General features: G+C 39.4%; 1 protein-coding gene across 1 annotated transcript in view; it reads left to right on the top strand.

The window, feature by feature from the left end:
• Nucleotides 1–25,018, top strand: part of lrrc75a (leucine rich repeat containing 75A) — a 54,009-nt gene that overhangs the window by 23,508 nt on the left and 5,483 nt on the right. Inside the window, exons 3-4 of the mRNA XM_062386743.1 lie at nt 4,988–5,100; nt 23,710–23,983. Of these exons, the coding sequence (XP_062242727.1) occupies nt 4,988–5,100; nt 23,710–23,983 (387 nt within the window). The remainder of the gene's footprint in view (nt 1–4,987; nt 5,101–23,709; nt 23,984–25,018) is intronic.

Here is a 25,018-nt window from a genome sequence, read left to right as displayed (position 1 = left end):
AGAGGGAGATGGGTGAAGAGGATGAGAGGAGAACGAGGTTATCAGTTCTCCAGAGACTGTAAAGATTCAGAGATACGTTCTGTGTCAATAATGTAATGAGAGCGAGAGAGAGAAACAGAGTAAGAGAATCAGAATAACAGGAAAAAATGACAAGAAGACAAAAAGCCAAGCTAGGGAGAAATGGAGAGAGTGAAAGAGATAGCAGAAAAGGGAATGGGAAGAGAGAGCTTGATGCAGTGAAATGTAGAAAATGCCACAATGAAGCCACGAGGCTCAGGCCAGATGCGGCTGCTGCTGTTCTCATCGACCCAACGCACGCTCTCATTCATCTCAGCACAATTCAATTCTTTTAGCTTAATTGACATGATAAGAACTCTCCTGATGTACATTACCAAGAGTGTCGGTACAAAGCACAACATCAATACGTCTCAGCTCAGACCCAACAGATAAACAAGAGCCACAGCGGCTTATAGATAACTGTTTTTGTCTAAAATAATAAAATGCTTTAAAAACATCAGACATTGATTAGGAATTGACCCTTAAAATATATGTCCGGTGCAAACTAGAAATCAAATGTATCATCGTACATGGAGAGTAATGAAATATCTCTGTGTAATGAAAACCACGCAACTCCAAAATGTCAATGCTTTTAAAAGTAGGCCATCGTATTTATAGCTTTTCGCTTCGGCGTGCATATTTGAGTTGATCCAATGTCCTCTAAAAGGTTTTCATCAAACCAGGAGTCACGGGACTGACTCAACATGTGAAAGACAACTGGAACTGTCAAACAGCAGAGAGATACCGGGCATATGTACATATGATCGGAGCTTGTGTAAGTGCAAGTGTCAGAATTCTTTTTTTAAGGAATAGATAAATAAGTAAAAGGATAACAAGTTGTAATACAAAGGTGAATATGTGTGGTCATCCTAGGACAGTGTTTCCATTTATTTTATTCTGCAGCTGCTGCTTCAGGATCAGGTCAGACACACATTATGAATCTGGAATCTTTTTACTTTGTCGTATTACCATGACGCATGTCCTCCCTCATCACTCCCCCGCTGACCTGAGCTCATTTTACACGTAAGCAATAAACACAAATGAGTCTTTAGGACCGGAACAGTTCTGTACTTTGTGTTTGTTTGATTCGCTCGATAGTTTATGAGACACGTATTTAAACAAATTCGAAAAACTAATCCAACATTTTGCGCCTACTCAGGTGGAAATAACCCGAAACGCTACGTGCACAGTCAGGACATCAGGGTTACATAAAATGGATACAGTGTACATAATATGCAAAGCATAGAGAATGGAGATATGTTTTGAAAAATAGGTGTAATGAACATTACATTAGTTATGTTTATTAGTTATGAGTAAACAATAAAATAAATATGCAAATTAATGTGTGTTTCCATCCAGTACCATTATGCAAATCCTGGAGTTGGTATTTCAAAATAAAACCACTGCTGACAGTAATTTTCAGGTCAGGATCCATCAGCATTAAACGATTAGAGAAGAAGTTCCATTTGGTTGTCAGAGCAACAGATTATTTCAGTGTTGAGCACCACATGTGAATGTCAGTCAGAACAGTGAAGTCAAACCAAAACATGCAGCTGAGCGATGCTAAAACTCAGATAAGTGATCTTTTCATGGGTTTGTATCTGTAAGTTATTATTGCCCCTTTAATTATTGATAAATATGTTTCTTATTAATACAAATGAAGACGTTACAGCAGTGGAGCAGAGGATTTAGATAAGTAAAGAGAAAATGTGAAAAAATATGAAAATGAGGTCTTTAATCTACAAAATGTAAGTTTACACCACAAACAGTGTGTGTCCTCTGAAGCATCTGAGAACACAGATACATTTACAAGAGCAAGTATAAGAAAATCTTCACAGTCTCTCCACGGGAATCATTATCATATCATATGATTTGAAAAATTTCAAAGATCATTTGGCAGCAAAGAGAGTCAAAGAAATTTTTCTCTGCTTCAATCTGAGTGTCAAATCACTGACTTTCACAAACACTGGGTGCAAGAAAATTGTTTTTCTGCTTCAGTATCCAGCATCTGCCCTTGTTTATTTTAAAGAGTAAACACACACACACACAAACACACACACACACAAACACACGCACACACAAAAACACATACAGGCACACTGACCTGAAAAAACAATGACCTGGTAACTCACTGATGACTGTCTTTGTTATCACTTCTTCTCTTCGGTTTTAGACTGGATACTGTATAATTTTTGAAGCCTCTCTCTCTCACACACACACACACACACACACACACACAGACAGCACACACACACGCACAGCACACACACACTTTGTAACCTGGTAGCCGTTCCTGAAATGTGCTTCCTTATTAATTATTCCCTATGTTTCCCTATTTCTTGAAGCTAGTGCACCTTTATTATATCGATAGATGTAGTTTCACATGTCAGTCAACTGAGGTGCTAATTTCACTTTGTGAAAGTCGTTTACATGCTTTTTATATAACATCCTTCGTTGACTGCACTGATGCTATGTTTCAGTGGATTACATTGTGTGTCGATGTACAGTTCAGACACTCAAAGTGAATGCAATAAACAACATTAGGTGGCAAATAGGGAGCAATTGTGGGCATAGCTTATCAACACACCATGCTGTGCTGAATCCCCCAGCTTCTCTATCGTCTATGTATTTGTGTCCTGTTGTTGTGACAGAAACCTGATGTTGACAGAAGGTGTGTTTGCAGTTCTTTGCTCCGTTGGTCCTCAAATCCTTTAATCACTGTATATCCCTGTGTCAGTCTCCTGTGGAGTGGTGCTGCAACACTTCACTGACCAACTTGACAGCCCCCCATCATCGTGTACAGCTGTTTATATTGGAAAGATTTTTACTGACAGTGTAAAGATTGTATAACTGTTCCTACAATGGAGTATTAGGGCTAGATTGAAGAAATTAATCTGAGATTTTGTGAATGTAGTAGTAATGTTATGAGAACAAAACTTTAAAATGAGAATTCAAGTTGTAATATTTTGAGAATAAAGCTGTAGTACTATGAGGTTAAAGTTGTAATATGAGAATAAAGTTGTAAGATTATGAGAATAAAGTCATAATTTTACAGGGAGATTATCAGGGGATCAGAAGAAAATTCGTCAACATGACCCCAATACTCTGCCTTCCATGCACACACTTTGCTGGGTATAAAATATATATTTGCATGGTTGAATGTTCTGTTTACATTAGCCTATGTGCTGAATGACTGACAGATGACTGAGCACTGAACTCAGGTTATAGCAGACACCTTTGGTCCACAGTGGAAAAAAGGTAAAGTGTACTCGCAGTAGATCAATAGAGCTGCAGCATGAAACCCTCCGGCTCCCACATTATTACCACCATCAGTTCTCCATGACCTGTTGCTAATTTCCACAAGAGTCAAAGTTGATCATCTACCCATAAAATATCAGAGTGAGAGATGAATTATCTATAATATGTCATACTCAATTATTTCCACTGCTCATCGTGTCAATTAATTATTGAGTTATTGTATAACATGCATTTCCCAAGTACACACAATAATAGGTGCTAAAAAATCAGAAACACTGTAGAAATCATTACTTGTTAAATCAAATACATCAGTTATTGCTGCATTCTATTTATTTGTACCAGTGTTAAGGTGCATGCTCATTCTCACTAATACATAAAATGTCTTATTGACACACATTGTGTAAACTGGCACTTCACATTATTTTACTGATCATTTCCAATGCTTCTGAAATATGTGTCAACCCGTAAACTTGTATGTCCTGATCTGCTCATGAAAGTGCAAATAAGGAAAGAAACAGATATACATGTTGACCCTGTGCAGGTCACATCGGGACACTTGTTGAGTTGAGTTAACATTTACTTGTATCGGAAAATTTCCACAGCCACTACTCCTTGTTCCTGGATACACCACAGTGTCAAATATTCTTTCACAGATGCAGAGCTCTGTGGTTCATGCCATCAAAACAATCTAACAGATGCACTCTTACCACCTAATCACTATATGGTTTTTGCGAAAATGTTAGCAACCAGCTAGTTTCACATCCAGCAATCAAATAGCATCCACTGAAGTTCATGTCTTTGCCATCTGTGTCGCTTGGTCTCCTTGAAAAGGTTAGTTTGACTCTTTAGCTTGCTAACTAGCTAGCATAGATTGGGTTTATCAGAGCTTTTACCTGTAAAAACAGCTGCAGCTGGAAACAATGTCCCCTGACAAATGTTTATTCTCCTCAAACTCTGATTTATTTCTAACTTTGCCTATAACATAGACTCAGTAGGCGATTTGTCACAAGTTCGGAGTAAATCTGCCCGTGCATTGTTCAGTTGTCTTGCGAGCGCATGCTTACATCTTACAATCAGGACCTTCCCCCCTGCTTTAAATGAACATATTACCTACTACATACACTAAATTCTGAGATTCTAATAATCTATAACATGCTGTATAATAAGAGTTCATCATGGTCAATATTCTAGATGTTCAACTTGTTGCTCAGTGCCAACAAAAACGAGACCCTACAACAAATTTCAATCAAACAACAACATTGGATCAGTTTGAAACCAGAAAAACTTGAGAAAGAAATGTCCTTGGGGAAGATGACGTGTTTCAGTTGATAAATGAATCAATTTATTGTTGAATCCCTTGCTTTTTTCCTCACAAGCACACTAACATGATGATTATTCAGAGTGTACTACATTCAATCAGATTTAATTTATAGTGTGAAAACAGGACACCACTGTAAACTTGTTACCACATGTGTTAATCAGATGTGTTTATAAAAAGCTTCTCCGGCTGCCGAGCTAACGAGCCTAACGTGGTGCCCGTCAGATCTAGACGAACGGCAGAAAATCCCTACTCAGGCCACCACAGGAATGAATCATTTCCCTGTTTGTCTCATCACTTCACAGTAATTGAGCTGATAGTTTGTCTTTCTGTCTGTGTATATTTGTCCAATAGGAGGGCGACTCTCTTGGGGCGATGGAAAAGGTCTGTCGTCAGCTGACCTATCATCTCAGCCCCCACTCACAGTGGAGGAGACAGGGCCTGCTCAAGAGGAAACCTCAGGCCTGGTGAGTGCATGTGTGTGTGTGTGTGTTTGCCTGCCTAGGGTACAGTATGTATCCTTTTTATTTGGTTAACATCCCAGTGTGTCATCAGTATGTCATCATCTGCTGCCCCATTGGATGCCATGGAAAAATCCACTGATTTCACGCTCTCTTAATTTTCTTGTTCACACCAATTGTTGGAGATGAAACCACCTCTGTCTGTGTCACCTTCAGTGTCTCTCAGGCATTAATCATTTCAATGAAGCCTGGAAATAATCCCCATCTTTTATAATAATTGTTTTTTTTCACTTCTTAAAACACATGCATGCTTTATAGAGGCACTTAGTTACAATAGACAGGTCATAAAACATAAATATAAAAAAATTAAATTGAATAATAGACAAAATGGAGATTGGAACAGATTTGGTAAATACAGCAATGTTACACAATATGCAAATCATCCATCAAAAGCAACTACTGTACAAACAGCTAATCCACACGTGTCTCCAGTTCTTTAAAGTTCAGAAAGCTCAAAATTACCTTAGGATTTTGAAAGCTATATTCAAAGTGAAATATTTAACATATGCAAAACATTACCTTTAACTTACAGTGATGATGAAACTGTATTTTAACATGAACTCCTTGCTACTAATGTTGCATCAACAGGTCACTTAAGACATTTCAAAGAGAACCAGATTTTCTGTGAGAATTTTCAAAACCCAGATTTACATGGGCCATTACACTGGAATGGAAATACATTCAGTTAGCACATCTTATTTAGAGGTATAGAAATGAAAGACAGAGAATATCCCATGTTGGCACTGTAAGTTTAACATCACTCCACTGTTGTTATATTCAGTCCCTTATTAGACTGTTGAAGTGCTGTGTATCAAAGATCAGAGATCGAGATGATGATATTTCTTAGTCCGTTTTTCAGAGATTGAACTCCGGAGGATGTCCCTACAACTCTTTGTCATCCTGAGATATTTGTTCTTTTTTCGTTTTTTCATTTTTTCATCTGTCACGCACAAATGTATGTAATTGCCTATAACATTGAATTTCATTAGAATAAACTGAATTTTTTTTCTCTATACTCTAGTGGTTTTCGCTGTTAACCTGATCCCTGTGTAATGATCTTAGATCCGGCTCAGAAACACCCAGACCTGCTATAAAATACATCCTGGTGGGAGCAGATGGTAGAAAAGCGACATTGAAGCAGCAGACATTTGGAGACAGGATTTCCCACTGTGGTGTGAATGGAGGATCAGTTGTTATGAACACCAGGTGTAAACTCCCTGCAAAACAGTTTGCACACAAATACACGAGAGCAGAGAGGGAAAAATAACAATTCAATGTGGAGCATAAGATCGAACCCCTGCTGAGTGTGTGTGTGTGTGTGTGTGTGTGTGTGTGTGTGTGTGTGTGTGTGTGTGTGTGTGTGAGTGTGAGTGTGTGTGTGTGTGTGTGTGTGTGTGTGTGTGTGTGTGTGTGTGTGTGTGTGTGTGTGTGTGTGTGTGTGTGTGTGTGTGTGGAGGGGTGTGGGTGTTCTTTCACAGTCAACAGTGACTGGTTGCTTTTGCAATTTTATAAAGTGAGTTTCAACAAATGCTGTTGAATCTGTGTTTAATGGAATTAAATGAAAGCTGCAGTTGAAAATGAAAATGAGTTTTGTAATTATCTTAAGTAATTCTGGACTGGTGGATGGGGTTTAATTAACCCAGCGCTGCAGTCAGCACTTCAGGCTGTCATGAACTCCAGTAAGAGTGATTAACCAGAGAATGGACAGGCCCCATTTACTCTGAGTCTCAATGCAACAGATGCGATTGAATCATCTCTTTGCATAGAACACACCCTATTAACAGGCTACATACACACTCGCAGATATATAAAGATTCACACCCACTCAAATACGCGTCTTCATGTGAACTACGTCACCCCTCCTGACATTGACTGAATGAAAATATTCCTACCTATCGTGGTCCGGGTCTGACCAACCTCCATGGCAACGTTTTAACACGATGACACTTTCTATCATATCACTCTTCATTTTCTGTTGAGTAGCCCTCAGATGATCTCTTCCTAGCTCCCACCCAGAAATATCTCCTTTAACATCTTCAACTTGCCACAAACAGAACAAGCAGACATGTTAAGAGCGCCTGAAGCTCAAGATAACCTGCAGATAACATGAGATGAAACTCCACCATTGCAAATTTATAGAAGTTTGCATATAACATTGACGTTTGGTGTCTGATAGAATTGTCCAGGTGCAGAATTTGACTAACAGTAATCTGCACTTGAAGGAACATGCGTTATTGCACACTGCTTGGAAAGCAAAGTGAAGATCTGTAGCATGAAGTTTAGCCAAAAACCCTGAGAAAAGCCTGATTGTAGTTTATACCGCAGCAGATCGATGGCAACTCAGGAATCATCTTCTGCTCACACACAAGTTTCTCTTAAGCTACTTTCAGACACGTACTGAACTCCAGGGTCTCACCGGTGAACGCAAAAATTCTAAGTAAAAGTCCTCTGTGAAAATGTCTCAAACAGTTAACTCTCCATAGGCATTGGTCCTGCATGGTCCAATACGGTTGTATATATATGTAGATCTTTTTTTATAAATGTGATATTAAAATCAGCAGTCATATCATTGAGTTTACAGCTCCAAAAACGAATTTAAATGTGCAGCATTACTTTGATGTCTCCTCCGTCAGACCAACATAGTCAACAGTTTTTTAAAAATAAATTCACCTTACATCTTAATCTTCACTCTATGTTACACAGAGCTGCCAGCCTCATGACTCAGATACATCATTTCTGTTTAATATATTCAATAACACCCATCTGTCAGGCCTAGATTTTCTCTTTATCGGTGGTCAAATTGTTGCAAAACCAGAGAATTTAGAAAAGGTTGGTGATGCTCAATGGGAAATATTTTTCTCTTTTGCAAAACAAATAGCTCTTGAAACTAATTGTTCTCTTTTGAAAAAGGCGAAATCTCCCAGTTTGCCATTGGACTCCCAGGTGCCAATGGATGTTGCTTCTGTTTAGGGTTTGGATAAAATGTAAATTAACCGGCTGTCCGTTTGTCATTGTCTACTCAACAGGAGTATAGTTGTGACAGAGAATGGTGAAAAAAGCAAAGATTAAGGCTTACTGTGATCTGTCAGGCTACTTAACAACAGCCTCTTTCAGTAAGATCAACAAGTCCTCTCAGTGGTTTGAAATGAGGCAGCTTCACGGCTTCAAGGCTGAAAGTCTTGATCAGCCAGCACACGCTTTCCAGCTGAGGTGTGGGACCCCTGCAGAGAAACCTGAGAGGGAAACAAGGTGACTCCATGTTGTTTCAAGAAGGTTTATTTTTAACAAGTCGAGGATAACGCAAGACCCTTGCTTCAATTATTTGCTTTATTTGCCTGTTGACTATGTTTGATTGAAGGCAGAGACAGAGAAGCTTAAGCTGGAAGCTGGAAAAACCCAACAGTTTTGAGAAAGAAACCTTTTTTTTCTTTCATAACAGATGGACAGATCTATCTATCTATCAATCTATCAATCTATCAATCTATCAATCTATCAATCTCTCTATCTATCTATCTATCTATCTATCTATCTATCTATCTATCTATCTATCTATCTAGCAATGATTTCTTTTATTGAATTTTGAAATGAAAAGCAAAAAGCAGTGCTTATATTGCTGTGTGCCTCCCAGGACTGCACTGAACACACGCTGTGTGGAGTCGAGCAAAGCTTTAATTTTCATTGATTGAAAAAAGTTGTTCAAGCTGAAACAATGAAATAAAGAAATAACATTGTGAGAAGGATGTGACCAACTCAGCCACAGAGAGAGGGATTTGCATTATATTAAACGTTACTTCGCAGTTTTGTATCATTTAATTATTTGTTCTATATAATTACATTTCAGTTTTTGTATCAGTTTTTTATGTCAGTTTTGTATTTATCACCTTGTGAGCTACATTTTTTAAGTTCCTCAATATATTTATTCCAAATTCCCAACCACTTTAACACATACACCCTCATTTGTTATATTTGTCCTCCTTGTTTTAAAGACAAGATAAGGTTGTACACCAGCTGTGTGAGCAATATTTCATAGTAGCAATTCGAGGGTTCATCTCGAAAATGTGGACCCACATGAGAAGGACATAATGTCCGGAACTCTGCCTCCAACTCATATTTTACACCCTAATGTTACCTACACATTACAGTGCAGGCATGCATATCTTTAAAAAGACATGCTTTCAACTGGTTGAACCCATATTCTGCTCCACCATGTTCACCAGCTTGTCTCTAACTTTGTGTTTCTGACGTTTGATGGTGTCGTGTGGTGGGTTTATCTTGTCTTCTGGAAGCAGCTGCCTGCTGTGAATGGACATGCCTGGTGAGAGACATGAGAGTGAGTGGTTGATGTGGTTTTGATCAGCAGTGCTCACTCTACGTGTTTATGAAAAGGCATCATTATATTTGCCTGTGATGTGCACAGTCGGCCTCCTCATGCTCTGTGGATGCTATTGCAGTGAGACACTTTAGCTGCATCCGCTTAGACCGCGTCTGCCGAACAAAAAGTAGCAGTCTGGTCTTGGTTGCGTCAACAGCTTGTCCGGCCCTTACAGCCCTCACCTAGCAGCAGAGTGGATGAAATAGATGAAAGCTTTCTTAGGTTGATTTAAAATGTTAAAAAGATGTTTAATTTTAACAAGTAAACCATTAGTTGTTTGGTTGAGTACAACATTTCAAAGTAAATTCTTCTGAAGTTTTCTTCTCATTTGCTGCCGCCATTACCTCAACATTGAAGCACAATAAACCATGTGATAGATTAGGCCGGGAAGGATCCATCTGGTGGAGGCTCAGCTGCCCGGGGGTGTAAGGAAACATTTGTTGGCCACATTTGGAGGAGCCTTCGAATTGGGACAGTCTTGTCGTGCTGCTGTGACGCAATTGGCCTACAGATGCAGCTTCTGAAGGATGCGGCCCCGTAAATTGAGACACAGCTACTGCCTCACACAAACAACTGTCTGTCTGTCTGTCTGTCTGTCTGTCTGTCTATCTGACTGTCTGTCTGTCTGTCTGTCTGTTGGTCTTACTGTGTGCCCCTTTGTCTGTCTTTCTGTCTGTCTATCCATCTGTCTTTCTGTTTGTCTCACTGTCTGTCTGTGTATCTGTTTGTCCCTCTGTCTCCTCTGTCTCCTCTCTTGCATTTGATTGTTTCCTTATGACTTGTTAGTCTTCATGATGTTGGAAGCTCTTCCTGGCAGCATTTTTCTATCTAAATTCATGACACACACACACACGTGCACACAGATCTACATCTTATTCTGTCTACTTTGGTACTTATCTGCCAGCCCGTTGTCATTTCTGCTGCCTGCTGACTGAACATCGCTGCATTGCTGACATTTTATTGGCTGTCTCCCACCTGAGCTATGGCAGCCATTGGAGAGAGAAGGCTGAGCGTTGATTCACAATGTCTGGACCTCTCTCTCCTCTGTCTTTCCACTTCATTTCCCTTTCTGCTTCGTCTGACCAGCAGGCAAAAGCAGCAGCCAGAATATTTGCCCCTCTGTACTGTACGAGTGAGAGGGGGTTCAGACGGATAGACAGGGTTCGACTGTGGGCCACAGATTCAGTGGGAAGCATCTGATGGTTCATTTTTGATATTCAGGTGTTCTAGAGCTACTTTTCAAAAATATCAATAAAATATTTAAAATGTGCATGATTTGATGAATCACCTTGTCGACTCTAGCTGAAGAAATCATTTTTCAGTGTGTATATGTCATTGATTCTGCAGCTTGAACATTTTGTTCAAGCTGTTGGTTAGATGGTTGGGTGTGTGTGGTTAGGAAGGTAGGTAGGTAGGTAGGTAGGTAGGTAGGTAGGTAGGTAGAAAGGGCATTGAGACTTATGTTGTAGAGCTGCCCAAATTAAAATGAATATCACAATCCTTTTGACCATCCTGGGTATTACCATGGGGGCTGAACTATGAAGTGCTGAATAGAGAGATCTTGCAAATGACTTGTAAAATCTTCTACAAATTATAAATTTAGTTGTAGATTAGTCAAACATGGTTAACTCAAATGGGTTTTGTCATTGTTTTAACAAAAACAGACAAGACAGCAGAAGACCTTTTATTGTGTTGGGCCTTCAATGGCCATGGAATGTGAAAATTCCAACTTTGCATCGGACTGAGCCAAACACATCGTTGGAAAGCTCTCAACCTGCAGAGTAACACTATGTTAGTCAAATCATTAAAGTTGTATCCTGTAAAACCAACACAGTGATTTGTTTTTTGTGAGTAACACCTTTCACATAAAGGTCCATTGCTGTTTAAAAGTTTAAAAGATATTTCCCTTTGTAAGTAAGACTTAAAACTTCCTCCAGCAAGTCTGTGGTTTTCCTCCGACCCAAACAATGTGAGCACAGACGTGTTCCAATGCTGATGCATGAAAAATACATCAATTACAGTTAATTTAGCCAATTATTTTGTCCCATTGAATCAATATCAAAACTCCACATTAACAGAGCCTGTTGGGTGACATGCTATGATGTTGGTAGCCTTTGATGGTGGTTTTGAACATTTTAGTTGCTATTCTGACATATTTGCTGATGCTTTTACAGCATCAAAATGTCTCCAGGGTACTTTTTTGCCAGTATTCATTATCTGGTAATAGTGTCAATTTCATTTTGAGCGTTCAGTCTCTGTTAACCAGGATTCTGTCTGTCTTCCCTCAGCAATGAGTCAACACTGGTCATTTCTCTGCTCCTGCTGTTGTGGGCATATGTCTCTGAGATTTACCAGCAGCGTCTAGATTTCTCTCTCATATTACGCTGCTGAACATAACTAGTTGTTTCCTGATAATATACGATATCTGCAATATTGTAAATATGTAAATATCATGTCCATATTTCTGTATAAAATTCTTTGAGTTATTTTCTCTTGCTCTCCATTTTTCCAAGTTGGTGTTATCCTTATGTCGATCACATCTCAGGGAATTTGTGTCCGGGGGTGTTTAATATGTATGAATGCCGCTTTCATCAGCGCGCAGCCTGGTAACAGTGAATCTACAATTATAATTGTGCATAGAAGAGAGGGAAATTAACGTTTGTCCTCTTTTTTAGTAAAGTGCTCTTCCAATTATTCTGACACTGCTTTTCAGTCGCTTTTACTTGCCCACGTTCTCAAAGATTACAATCTGAGTCGAGTCAGTCTTCAAATATTAATGCAGGCGATCAATTTTCAATATTAATCCCAGCACTTCAGAAGCACTTAGACTCATTTTCTTTTTCCATTTTTCTCATTTCAGCCCAGATCTTTTTGTCTCTCTCTTCTCTTTCCCTTGACTCGTCCTCTGAATCATTCTGAATCATCTCTGCCCTGCCCATTCACTTCTGCCTTCCCTTGCTGAACTGCATTGTGACCCTGAGGCTGTTGTTGGCGTTACAATAACTCTGTTTGTTCATGGCACACAGAGGAGAGCAGGGAAAACAATTTGAAACCCATTAACAAATATATATGAGATCATGACAGAACCAGTGACGATTCTGTGTGAGTAAGAAATGATAAAAGTTGCAGTAGAAGAGGTGACCCGGATGGATTTAGCCTCTGATCAAAATGAAATGATCTGCTGTCACATGACTCAGAAAGTAAAACTGTAAATGTTTGAGTTTTGTGAGGTCAGATGAGCCGTTGCAGCAAATTAACTTAACCCCATCATGTCCTTCTTACTTCACCACATCTCACAACTACCTGAAAGCTCAGTCCTCTTCAATCAATCCGTCAGATTTGATTTGTGTAGTACTTTTCATACAAACAATGTATTACCATCCACACAAATGATATTAAGAACAAATAAGGAAACAACCAAGAAACTAAGAACACTAAGAGATGAGGAAAAGTATAAAGATAAGACAATAAAATATAAAACAATAAAGATAAAATAATAACATTTTAAAATAGATGAGAAAATTATTAAAATACTAAATGAGATGAGAAAAAGATAAAACAATAAATGCTAGAAGAAGAGTGAGTAAAACCAGAGTTAAAAAACTATTAAATGGTCTTTAAGTATTTAACAAATGGAGAGATAAATAGATAATTAAAATTCAATGAAAGACTGACTAAAAAGAAAGGTCTTGAGTTTGACTTTTAAAATATCCCCATTCTCTGCTGCGCTCTGTTTTTCTGTTAGACTTGACCTCAGAAATGTACAACTCACGTATATTCACAAAATCTTGATGTATACTTATTGTATACTTGTGTTGTCATGAATTATGCAGCACAGTCATATGAACCATTGTGGTGAAGAAAGAAATGTACATGTAACCTTCACTGTGGTCCGTGATGTAAAGCTCACTGCTGTATGGCGACATGGTGAGCACACGGCTCACACTTTTGTCTGACCCTGCTGGCATGGATGAACATGAATACATCATTGCATTTCAATCAGATAAAACAGGACTGATGTTTTTTTTCCATTTGCATCTGCAGCCCCGCCTCCTTCACAACACAACAACGTCATCTGTTTGTGCCTCTGTGACTCATGTGTACTCCCAGTGGACCACTGACCCCTTGTAGCTGTGTGAATTACCCACAGAGCTCCACTGCTGCCTCATAAAGACTCTCAGTACACAGCCACTGCTGATTGTTCGCAGTGTGTTTTGTTGATGGACAACTAAATACAATGGTTTCTGCGTGGCCTGACAGCTGATTGGATGTTCCTGTGTTGAGGACAGATCACAGTATTTTGCACTTGAAGACATGAAGAGCCACTATTTGCCTCCGAGTTGCAGTGATTGATTTTCTAGATCAGGGGCCATAAAGGGGCAACAATTTACATAAAGGTGCCAATTACATGTTCAACATCTATGCACAATCCCTGATTCAGTAAAGTGCACATTCAACTCATTCCTTGTAACCTGTTAAATCTACAGTTTTAGCAAAGCTGCACATTTTTTCCTCATTACTCAAGCACACTGTGTTCTTTAAAAAAGATTAGAAAATGAACATTCTTAACAAATAGAAATGTTTATTGTTAGTATTAGTACTTGAGAACTTAATTATTAATAAAAAATACAACTGACAGGAGAGAGGCCTCGCAGCGACCAATCAGATATCAGCTGGGGCCAGTATTCCCCTTGCCCCACCCATGCATTCAAACCAAAGGTGATTGTACACAAATTTCCAATGCAGAGACATGAAAAAGATTGTTTTACAACAGACTAAGGGTATATACAGAATATACCATAACTAGTCTCATGTAATACTATTTAGAGCTGCAACGATTGTTTTTGTTAACTGATCTGTTGCTTCAGTATGTAGGAGAAGACACATCAGGTTATTCTGTGAACAGGTCAGACTTGGAGGTGATACATCCACCTGTCATAGACAAAGTCAGGAGAGACATTTTCTTTGTTTGAGATATTTCTTGGGAAAAGTCCAGTGCACCTACTTATTTCTCAGCCTGTGGAGAATTCACTGACAGAGTGTGTTGATGTGGTGGTAGAGATGAGGTTTATGAGACTAAATGCACAGTTGGGGGTCGGGGGGAGGCTTCAGCCGATCGGTGACTCACCTGCAATAATAATATATTTATATGCATAAAACCGTACATGGCAGCAGCCCGTGAACCATGATGAACATAAACAGCCTGCACAAGACCTGTTTGTCACACAAAAGACAGCATTGACTCCTGGGCAGAACTGAACACATACATTCAAGATGAACAATGACATAACATAAGATTTACATTAGATTTTATGCATTTATTTTGTTTATTGTTGCAATAAAAAATGTATAAGATTAAAAAGGAAAAACAATCTGATCCACAGATACTATTTCCACAGATGCATCAAATGTATTTGTCACTTTTACATACTTCTCGTTTTAGAACGCGCCACCTAGAACCATTATAAAATAATTCAGGTCTGCCTTTCCTTATTATCTGTCATATGCATTGGGCACAGTGGTCTTGGACACACTGTCCCAATTTGTGGGCACCTTAGACCTCAAAGGTCGAACCAACAAGAGATGGTCTGGTCTCCAGAGCCTTTCCAGTGTCACCAGCTCTTCCACCCTTATTGCTGTTGCCTAGCAACAGAGCTGAAGTTGGACACGACAAGAACATTTTAATGCCCCTTGTTTTTTTTAAACATGTGCACAATTAGTTGTTCAGTTGAGTAAAAATGTGGACACTCTGGACACCATTACTTCTTTGAAAAACAGTTCATATCTGAAGAGCCATTGAATCCTGGGATAAGGTGTGCCAGTAAGGATCCACCTTTGGGAAACTTAGTTTCACTTGAATGGAAGGACGCATTTGTCGTACTGTTGTGACACAATCAGTCTTCAAATGCAGCTTTTGAAGCACCTGGATTCTTATTGTATATGCTGTGACTATGCTGGATGCTGATAACTAATGTAGCCAAAGTTTCAAATAATAAGGTGACTTTTAAAAGTGTGTGGATGTGCTGTTATCCACTTTACAAGAGTCTCAAATTGTATCTCAAGCTCAGATTTCCATTGCACCTCCTCTGTGGATGAGGTTGACCTAATCAGTGCAATCAGACTCTGCAGTAACAGCATGGAATCTGGCTGTGCATAAATGCAGCACCCAATGGCCCATATTCACATACTGAAGGAGTTTTTTCTTAAAATATGTCACAAGCGCCCATTCAGCGGAGAATGATCTTGTTGCTCCTGCTCGTCTGTCGAGAATTAAAAGCAGCCGCCTGTGGCTGACATAAACCTAACTGCTTACAGCCTCTGTTATTCCATTGTTGGTCTTCTTGTGCAAGGGATGAGGGAGAGGAGGATGGTTTGTAACCTCTGTTATCAGAAAACAGGGGCAAAAGGAGACTTGCCATGTTTTTTTTGTGCAGTACACACACACACACAAACACACACACATAAGCTGACTGTGGAATAAATGGTCTCTCGAGGAAACACAGGCAGGAAAACAGGAGAAATAAGGACAACATTTAAAGCTTAAAATGCAACACACCATGTGATAAAACCATATTCTGATAATTAAATCTTGGACAATATTTGTCACTCCTGAAGGCGATGGTACTGTGGAAAAGGTCATTTTCCATCCAGACCCTTCAGAGGATGAGACAGATAATATTGAGGGCTTCAGTTAGACAGGAGCAGACACTGGCAGGATGATACATGTATGTAGGTGATATATAGCTAAGCCTTACTGTGAAGAAGAGTTAAAAGAAGCACTTTCATATGGATGATATGAGGTCCCTGCTGTATATCGGTATTCATCCTACACCTCTGGGGATAAGTGGAGGAGCAGATTTTGGCTCTCAAGATATTCTTTCCTTGGTTTCATATTTCAAGGCACGTATAGGATATCAGAATATCAACATGAAGGGAACATTGGGCTTGAATGACCCTTCAGGCTTCAAATAGACTAAAGGATATTTCAGGTCATGTGATTATACTGTGATTATAATGGATCAGTGTTATAATCTCTTAGATTTGAGAAAGAAGGAAAGGGAAGAAATGACCACAATGGAAACTAAAGACATTGTTCCGACAATTAGCAATTGCTTGTGATTACTACATTATTAAAGATCTCATGTTTTAGACCATGACCATCTTCAAACTCATCCTACATTTTGATCACAGCATCTTGAGGGTCGTGACACTGTCCAGGGGACAAAGTCTGTCCACAGACAGAAAGATACGCCAAAGTAAAGCAATGGAGAGCATGTGTATTTGCACATTTCAACAACAAGGCAGTTGAAAGTGTTTTACAAACATTATAAAAGTAATCATGACAACATAAGATAGTACGTAAAGACATTTTAATAGAGTAACATAGAAAATAATAAATAAAAGAGTGGAAATAACTGTGCAGTGTAAGAAATCAATTATTATTTAATTTGATAAAAGTAAGTGGCCACATTTTGCCTTATGTAGTTTCCAGTGTTAATCAGTGTTTTGCCAGTTTAAGCCAAATCATCTGCTTCCACCCTCTGCTACCCTCTATTTATTGTTACCCAGATAACTGGGGATTGTTTTGCTTTTGTAGTTTTGGGCGTTTCCCAGATTGTTTATGTCTTCAAAATAAAACGTTCTGGTCACACTCTGCTCTTAGAATAAAGACTGATTCCACTGTTATGTGACACAATAGATAATGTGGGTGATATTTGCTATAGGCTGTATCTGAGGAGCTTTAAAACAGGTGCTCCGAGATAAATAAGGACCTTTTTATTAACTGCAAAGATACTGGGGAAGTCTCACAATATTGAGCTGAAAAAGAGCATAAATGGTCACTTTACCAGCTCATGGATCTTTGCCACAGTTGATCAAATCTGCCTGGGATTGTCACCACCTAGAAATTAAGGGTTTTTTAACCTATTGTTCTAAACTTGAATAACAATTTTCAGTGTTAAATCTCTCAAAAGCTGTGTCTCAATTCAGGGGCTGCATCCTTCGTAGGACCTTTTCTATACAGCCAACGTTGGCTGTATCCTTCTGCATCTAACAATCTGGTCTTCTTATTGCATCACTAGCTTGTCTTTATTCCTTTGTCCCATAAAGCCATCGCCTACAGAGCTAGGGTTGAAATGTTCTTTGGCTGATTAATAACATTGAATATATGTGTTTTTATAAATGTGAACCGTTCGTAGTCATTCAATTCAATTAACTTTTTCTGCTGTTACCTCTTTGAAAAGCTATTTGTCACAGAAACACAATGAATCATGGGATGTGTTGGGCTGGGAAGGATCCACCTAGTGAAGCCTCTGTTTCTTGAGGGTGGACACAAACATTTGTCAGCTCCATTTGGAGGAGCCTTCAAATAACGACAGTCTAGTCGCAGCGCTGTGATCCTCGAATGCAGCCTCTGAGGGTGCAGCCCTGAATAGAGACATAGTTAATCACTCATCATTGCTATGCCAGAATGTAAAGCTAGACAAGCATAGTAACAGCAACTGGTGAAACTCTCAAGAATCGTTATAATATAAGTGTAAAAGCCAGAGTTTATAGCCATGTAAAGTATGTCACAGATGACGTACCCAACCCTTGATCCCACAATCCCACTAGATTGGGTGGATGACCTCCATTTAAAGTGTGTGTGTGTCCCTTTCTGTAGCGTGGGATCCTGGACTGAAGCCAGAATGCAGCATGATCTCTCTTGGCCTCTCATCTCCTTTTTATTTGCTAACTTCCACTCCTCCCTCTTTTTGTTTATTGCCTTAACATGTGGGCGGGTTGTTGCTGGAAGTCGTAGCTTGCAGGGCTAAAGCCAACGCGGTGATGTTTGGGAAAGTCCCCAGACATTTCCTAATGGTGATAACACGTCAGACACAGGCAGTCTGGCCGTGATGTGTTTGCATTTTCAGGTGAAGACGTGTTTTAAGGGTTAGGTTAGTGTTAGTGTTAGGTTCAAGTTAAGGTTAGGTTAAGGTAATTGTTAGGGTTAGGCAAGTAGTAACTATGATCAATGTAATGTCAATGTAAAGTGTGTGTGTGACGGCGGTGAGTGTTGTTGAGTCCAGAAAAAAAACCCCAGAGGAGCTGGGTGTAGGGAGGATGAGTGGAGCACTGAGAGGAGAATATGAGCTGAAACCATTAGATCATTGGCCTCAGACCACGTGAGGCGGGAGGCCGAGGGCATGGCTGCTCCAGCTGTTTTAACTAATTACAACACTTTCTCTCAGAGAGGAGGAAATGGCTTCCTGTATTGATAGATTGGTGTCCAAACCTCCAGGGCCTCTTGTGGGAAGTGGTTTCAGACCACTTAGCCAGACAGTGAGCGGTGGCCGGATCAGCCTTAAGATGCTGTTTACACTTTATTTGCATTTATTTGCAAATTTTTAATTAAAAAACAAAAAAAAAACAAGACAGTTGTGTGTTGAAAACCTACGAGAGCCAGCTATCCGTGTATGAATCTCTTACATTACTCATAACAGCAAATTATTTACAGGCGTTGGACTATTTTCCCCAGCGGATGAATACACATGTTGTCTGGTGAGTTTGTACCCGGAAGGTGTATGGTGGATTGATTTAAAACAAACTACAGTGGCTGGATAACAGTGAAGGTTTATGGCACATGGGCATAAGCCGCATTACTATTATTATTATTATGCTCTGTCAAGTCAGATTCGGTTTTTCAATACTAATATTCAATGATTGATTGTTTAGACTATCTATGTTGTCTCTTAGGTATGGTTCACCCCTGGTATTAACATCCATCCTGAGAGATGCAATGATAAGTTGACAGTTTTAAGTTTATCTGTTTACACCTGGTATTAAAATCTGTCCTGAATGTGTCTCCTGTGACCACTTGTTTTTGCATCTCACGTCCCCGCTCTGGATACAAATAATCCTTTTCATCAGTTGTGTTCGCAAAGACCTATTTATGTTGTTTTAACCCATTATGAGTTTTAAGATGTGTCTCACAACAATGTTTGTGTGCGTCAGTATGAACGAGAGAGAGAGATAGAGAGAGAGACAGGGTAAATGTTTACAAATCTAAGACAAGTATCAGTCATTATGTGGTGACCTGTGTTGAGAATGTGTCGGTGTCCACTAGCAAATCAACACTGGTCACTGTGAAGCATCAAAATACATTTGATTAATTGTGAAACTGTAGGGGGTCAGGGGACATCGGCTGAGTAGATGATCCTTCATATGTGGCCAAGGACAACTTTTGCATTCACAAAGCGAAAAAGAATGTGATAACATGTGTCCCAGACCATTTCCAAAGGTGGTTTGAGTGATCGGATATCAGGACGCATTCAGGACTCATGTTAGTGTGTTCTGACACTTGTAATCGGATCACTCATGACTGATGTTAATAGCAGGTCTGAACGAGGTCTCAGACTCACCCTGGGTTTGGGTCCAGAGCTGTCTACCTGTGGCAGACATCTTCACCAAGTGGACAGAGACTATTGATGTGTCAGGGAGAGAAACTTGAAGAATCTGAGGAGTCTCCAACTGATGATTGGCAGGAATTAGCACTTCATCTCTACAACACTTATGCCTCTGTTAATACTGTATCTGGTGAAAAGTTTTACTGTAGGTACGTCATTAGACAAACAGAATTATAACCTGACTCTGTTCCTCAGTATTTTTAGCTCATTGTTTCGGTTTTAGAGCCACTTCACTGTCAATGCTCTCAGCAGTGATGTTCATATCCAGCCCATCAACAGAACATAGCACACAGACAAAGTTGGCCTTAGTTGGGGAACATGGTGGAGCAGGTTCAGAGCCAGAAGATCCATTGTTGGTTGAGAGCACACAGAGAGAGGATGAATATTGAATTGTGTTTTCTAACACATTCTAACACATTCGCCTCACATCCACTTTATAAGTTGCTGATGAGTCAAATTTGTGTCTTCAGCTTTTTCTGCCTCCCTCAGTGAGCAAATATTAATGAATGTAGGTTTCACATGTTCTCAGTTCACTGTGTCTTTTTTTTTATGATGCTGATCTTCAAGCATGAGCTCATCCAGCTGGGGAGCCATAAATATGTTTATTTCCCAAAGGAAGTGTGTTAAGGTGGTGGTAGTGACACTGATTCAGGGACTAGAGAGAAAGAAAAAAACATATTGTAGTTCAATGGAAAGGTTATTTCAATCGTTTTGTTTCAGCTTAGTTTAAGATGAATTATGGATATATTTTTTATATATTTTGCTAGAGTTATTGCCCTGACCTTCAGATTTATGCACAAGAGTCTTGTTTCTGTCACATGGGAGCTGGACATGTAAATAACTGAAAAAGAATTTGCAGCGACATGTTGAGGTTGCTGTGAGGTCGGCGAGATACTTTTTCAAATCCCATCACGTAAAGTAACACCATTACAGACAAACACAAAAGTGATGTGAAAGGGGCATAAACCTGAGATACACATAGCTGAAGGCCCGAGGCTAAAAAAGAATGCAGCTGCACAGCTTTTGACTCAAGAATATGACAAAATGTGTATCCTGAACTAAACCCAGTGATTTAATGATTAACCTGTGTATGCACATATTATTAAAACATTTTTTTCTTGCTATCTACATATATACATTTCCTCAAGTACTGCACTCATATTGATATTTGATGTACTTGTACTTATTACCCAGGGGAAAGAAAATTAAAAAATGTCTTTTATTTTTCTCCTGGAACCTCAGTTTAGGATCAATATTATATTCAGAGTATTTCTCCTACCTTCTAAATTTCGCTCTGGAGATGTTGCTTTCCTCTTTTTGCAACTTGATGCTTATTTATATCCATATGTCAATATTTCTGTCTCCCTACACTCCTCAATATTCATCGCAAATGATTTGATTCTTGACATAGTATTAAGAAGCTAAAGCAAACTTGATTGTCTTAAATGTGAGCCGACACAATTTCTGAAATTTGTGTCAGTGATCAAATTCTATACTAGAGGCTCCAGTCTCTTGCTCCTTATTTCTCCTGGGGTATTTTAGCAGAGTCACATCAGAATGAAGTCATATTCAAATAAGAAAAGGATTCATTCCTCAAAAGATAAGTATTTCAGTATGTCATGCTTCCATTAACTCATCTACAACTTATAAATCTCTCACTAGGACTAACATTGTAAGAGATTTGTTTAGGACAAATGATTTGAACTTTAAACAGCTACAATATAACATTTTGCGTTCTCCCCAATGATGATAATAATAACCCTGACAGGAACAGTGTACTGCATACTGAGTACTTTTACTTTTGATACAACAAAGAGATACTGCACACCTCAGTGTGTGTTTTGAGCTGTAAACTGGATTATATGACTGGTCTTTGATTATATACATAAATGCTGGTTTCGCTATCACATACACAAAACTAAGGGGTTAAGTACACTTCAAATACATCTTGCTGCAAATATTTACTTTTACTTTCTGGAGTATTCCTTTTTAGTATTAGTATTTTTACCTTGCTATGGTGATGGTAAATGGACTGTATTTATATAGAGCTATTCCAGTCTTATCGACCCCTTAAAGCACTTTACAGTACAGGTCACGTTCATCCATTCAAACACACTTTCATACATCGCTTCCATACACTGAGCTTTTTCCATCACACAACGTTTACTGAACATATACACCATATGTTCTTGGCACAGCCTCCCGGAGTGCCTCAGGCCATGCAGACTGGGGACCTTCCGCCTTCTGGTTAATGGACGACCCACTCTACCTCCTGAGCGTGTCCTTTACTCATTCATATTATATTACATATTGTATTATATTCATATATTCATATTTTGGTTGTCTTGTAACCAGAGTATCGACCCATAGGCAGAATCAGCATTTTGTTCTGTGTTCTAAACAAGGTGCGCTTGGACAGGATTAGGTTTGGCAACAAGTGGGCAGAGATGCCAGAGGCAGACGGCCCATTAACCTGCCCTTCATTCACTCAGGCATATAAACAAAACACAGGAAAGCAGGAAAAGCACAGGCATAAATATTACAGATGCGATGGATTCTATTTACTTGTGCAGTGTCTGTTCAGTACCAACCTGTCTGGAGCTACTTCAGAATGATTCCTTGAGATTTGTGAGTCCTCCTCAAACAGTTCAATAATATACTGTCACTTTTTTTGTGACAGTGGTGTGTGTGCTGGAAGTGTGCAGAGCTTTGGAGTGAATTTAGAGAAACTTTCATCCCTTGTGTTCATCCTAACTGGTTTATCTGCAATGAAGTTTTTGTAGTCAATGTTTTTCATAAAATAAATCTTAATTACAGTTCATATGTGTGGTTTATATATAAGTTTGAATGATTTACAGACCTGGTGTTATTTCTTCATTCATTGCATGTCAGATATCTCAGAGGTCTCTAAAGCATTGACACAATTTTCAGACCTTAATTCACAACTTTTCAAATTAAAATCTCTATACTTCAGCTCGATATAAAGCTTTGCAGCAACAAAACAGACCTGTGCTTTTACTCTGCAGACATTTTGCTAAAGAAGAAGTAATTCTGTGACTGTTGTTGCCATGATGGAGATAAACTCCTGATCATCAAAATATGATCACAAGGCTATTTTGCCCACCGTTTCTGCAGTTTATTGGAGGACGTAGAAGAAGACATGTTCAATTCATCCACAGACTGAAGGCACACTGCCTTTAAATGTTGAAGTTGGTAAATTGGCGATTTGACAAGCTGTCACATACTTTGACCCTAGAATCTAAACCAGAAATATAACACGATGACAGATGACTCTGCTGTGGCCCTGGGGAAAGTGAGTGAAACTATTATTTGTGGGAGGACTAAATTGGCCGACGTCCGCTGCTTTGCTTTAAGCTGCTCTGGCCTAGATTCCACTGGAGTCTCTCTGGTATTTGAATAAATAAATATAATCTTCTATCAACTGATGATATCAGTTGAATCCCACAGTCTGTGCCACAGTCAGTGGTTTCTCAGTAAACCTTTATGCTGAAAGGGGCGGTCGGCTTTTTGTTCTTGTATGTCCCCAAACCTCCCGCACATGTGTTCATTATTTGTCATCATTTTTATGACAAATGTCGTTTTTTGTTGGAAAAAATACCATTTAAAAGTCAGATGATGGACCGAACCATGGATTCTCACAAGATTCGTTGCCAAACCTAGGCGTCCCTCTTACTTAATTGCTAGTGACATTAAAAATCTGCATGTGTCTGTCTCCAGCCTGAAGGCGGTGCTGTCAACCCCTCCGTCCAGCGGGGCGTTGGATCTGTCCGGTATCCCTCTGGTGGCTCGAGACATGGAGCGTCTGTGTGCACACCTACAACGCCATGCGTCCACAGTGGCCAGCATGGAGCTGGGCTTCACCGAGCTGACGGACGAGGCCTTCCTCCTGCTCCTGCCCACGCTGACCGCCCTGCCACATCTGGAGACCCTGGCACTGAATGGAAACAGGCTGACCAGAACTATTCTGAAGGAGCTCACCGATGCCCTGAAGGTCGGGGAGTCACCTATCTTTTTTATTTCATTTTTTAAATGTACTGATCATTTGTCATTACAATATAGTACTGTTGCTTGTAACCTTGTGTGTACTAAAGAGCAAAAACCTTTGGCAAACAATGTCAGGGAACAATTGATTTCCTAAAACCTCCATCAACCACGCACTTTATGTCAAAGATACCACAGAAATAAGGTCACAAGAGCCACTTAATCAAATGAAAGATATGTTATCCTAGAATCATGCACAGCTTGGTCCCACCACTTTACTGGCTCTGGTTTTTGGTGTGTGACGTTTGCGGTAAATCAAGTCGTACAATTTTAGCATGACACGTCAGAGTTTCATAGTGTATCTCAAGGCTTCCATATTTTTAAGCTGTTATTGTAAGGTATTATATTATATATAATGTTGACAGAACACTAAAAAGAAGTACATTTTATGTCAGTATTGACCCTTTAAATAGTTAGTTACAAACAAGACCCTGAAACTAAAGTCAGGGATTAAATTGAGTACTAAAAAGCGTTTATGATTTCTGCGCATATGAATAACCATGAAAATTTGACAAATGCATTTGATTGCTCAGTACTTCCTACACGTTCCAAACTATTCTACCTCCAGAGCAAATGTATTTGTGGCACCAGACAAAAGCTCAAGGAACTAAACTTGGTTACTCAAATCAATTCCTGATTTCCCTGAGATTTTGTATGTTCCCTAGGAAATTGTGGAAATTCCCTAAGGATTTTAAAAACATTCCTGCAGGCTGCACAAGTCTACACATACTAAATCAAGGACTTTGATTGGTATGCGTGTTTGTCTGACAGTGGAGAGAAGGCAGGAGGAGAGGGGAGAGAGGCTGAGAAGACATGCAGCAGAGGTCTCTCCTATCAGACTCTAACTCAAGTTCACTGTCAGCTGTGTTAGCTATGAGACTGAGGGGTTTCAGTGCAGGCACCTCCTGCACTGAAAGTGTGTGAGGTGGTACATGTGGACAATCTTATTGTTCTTATTTGTTTGCAATTATTTACTTAAAATGAG

This window comes from Platichthys flesus, chromosome 4 (assembly GCF_949316205.1).
Source record: "Platichthys flesus chromosome 4, fPlaFle2.1, whole genome shotgun sequence".
Classification (NCBI taxonomy): Eukaryota; Metazoa; Chordata; class Actinopteri; order Pleuronectiformes; family Pleuronectidae; genus Platichthys; species Platichthys flesus.
Note: the sequence above shows the minus strand (reverse complement) of the source record. Positions and strands in the feature narration are given on the sequence as shown.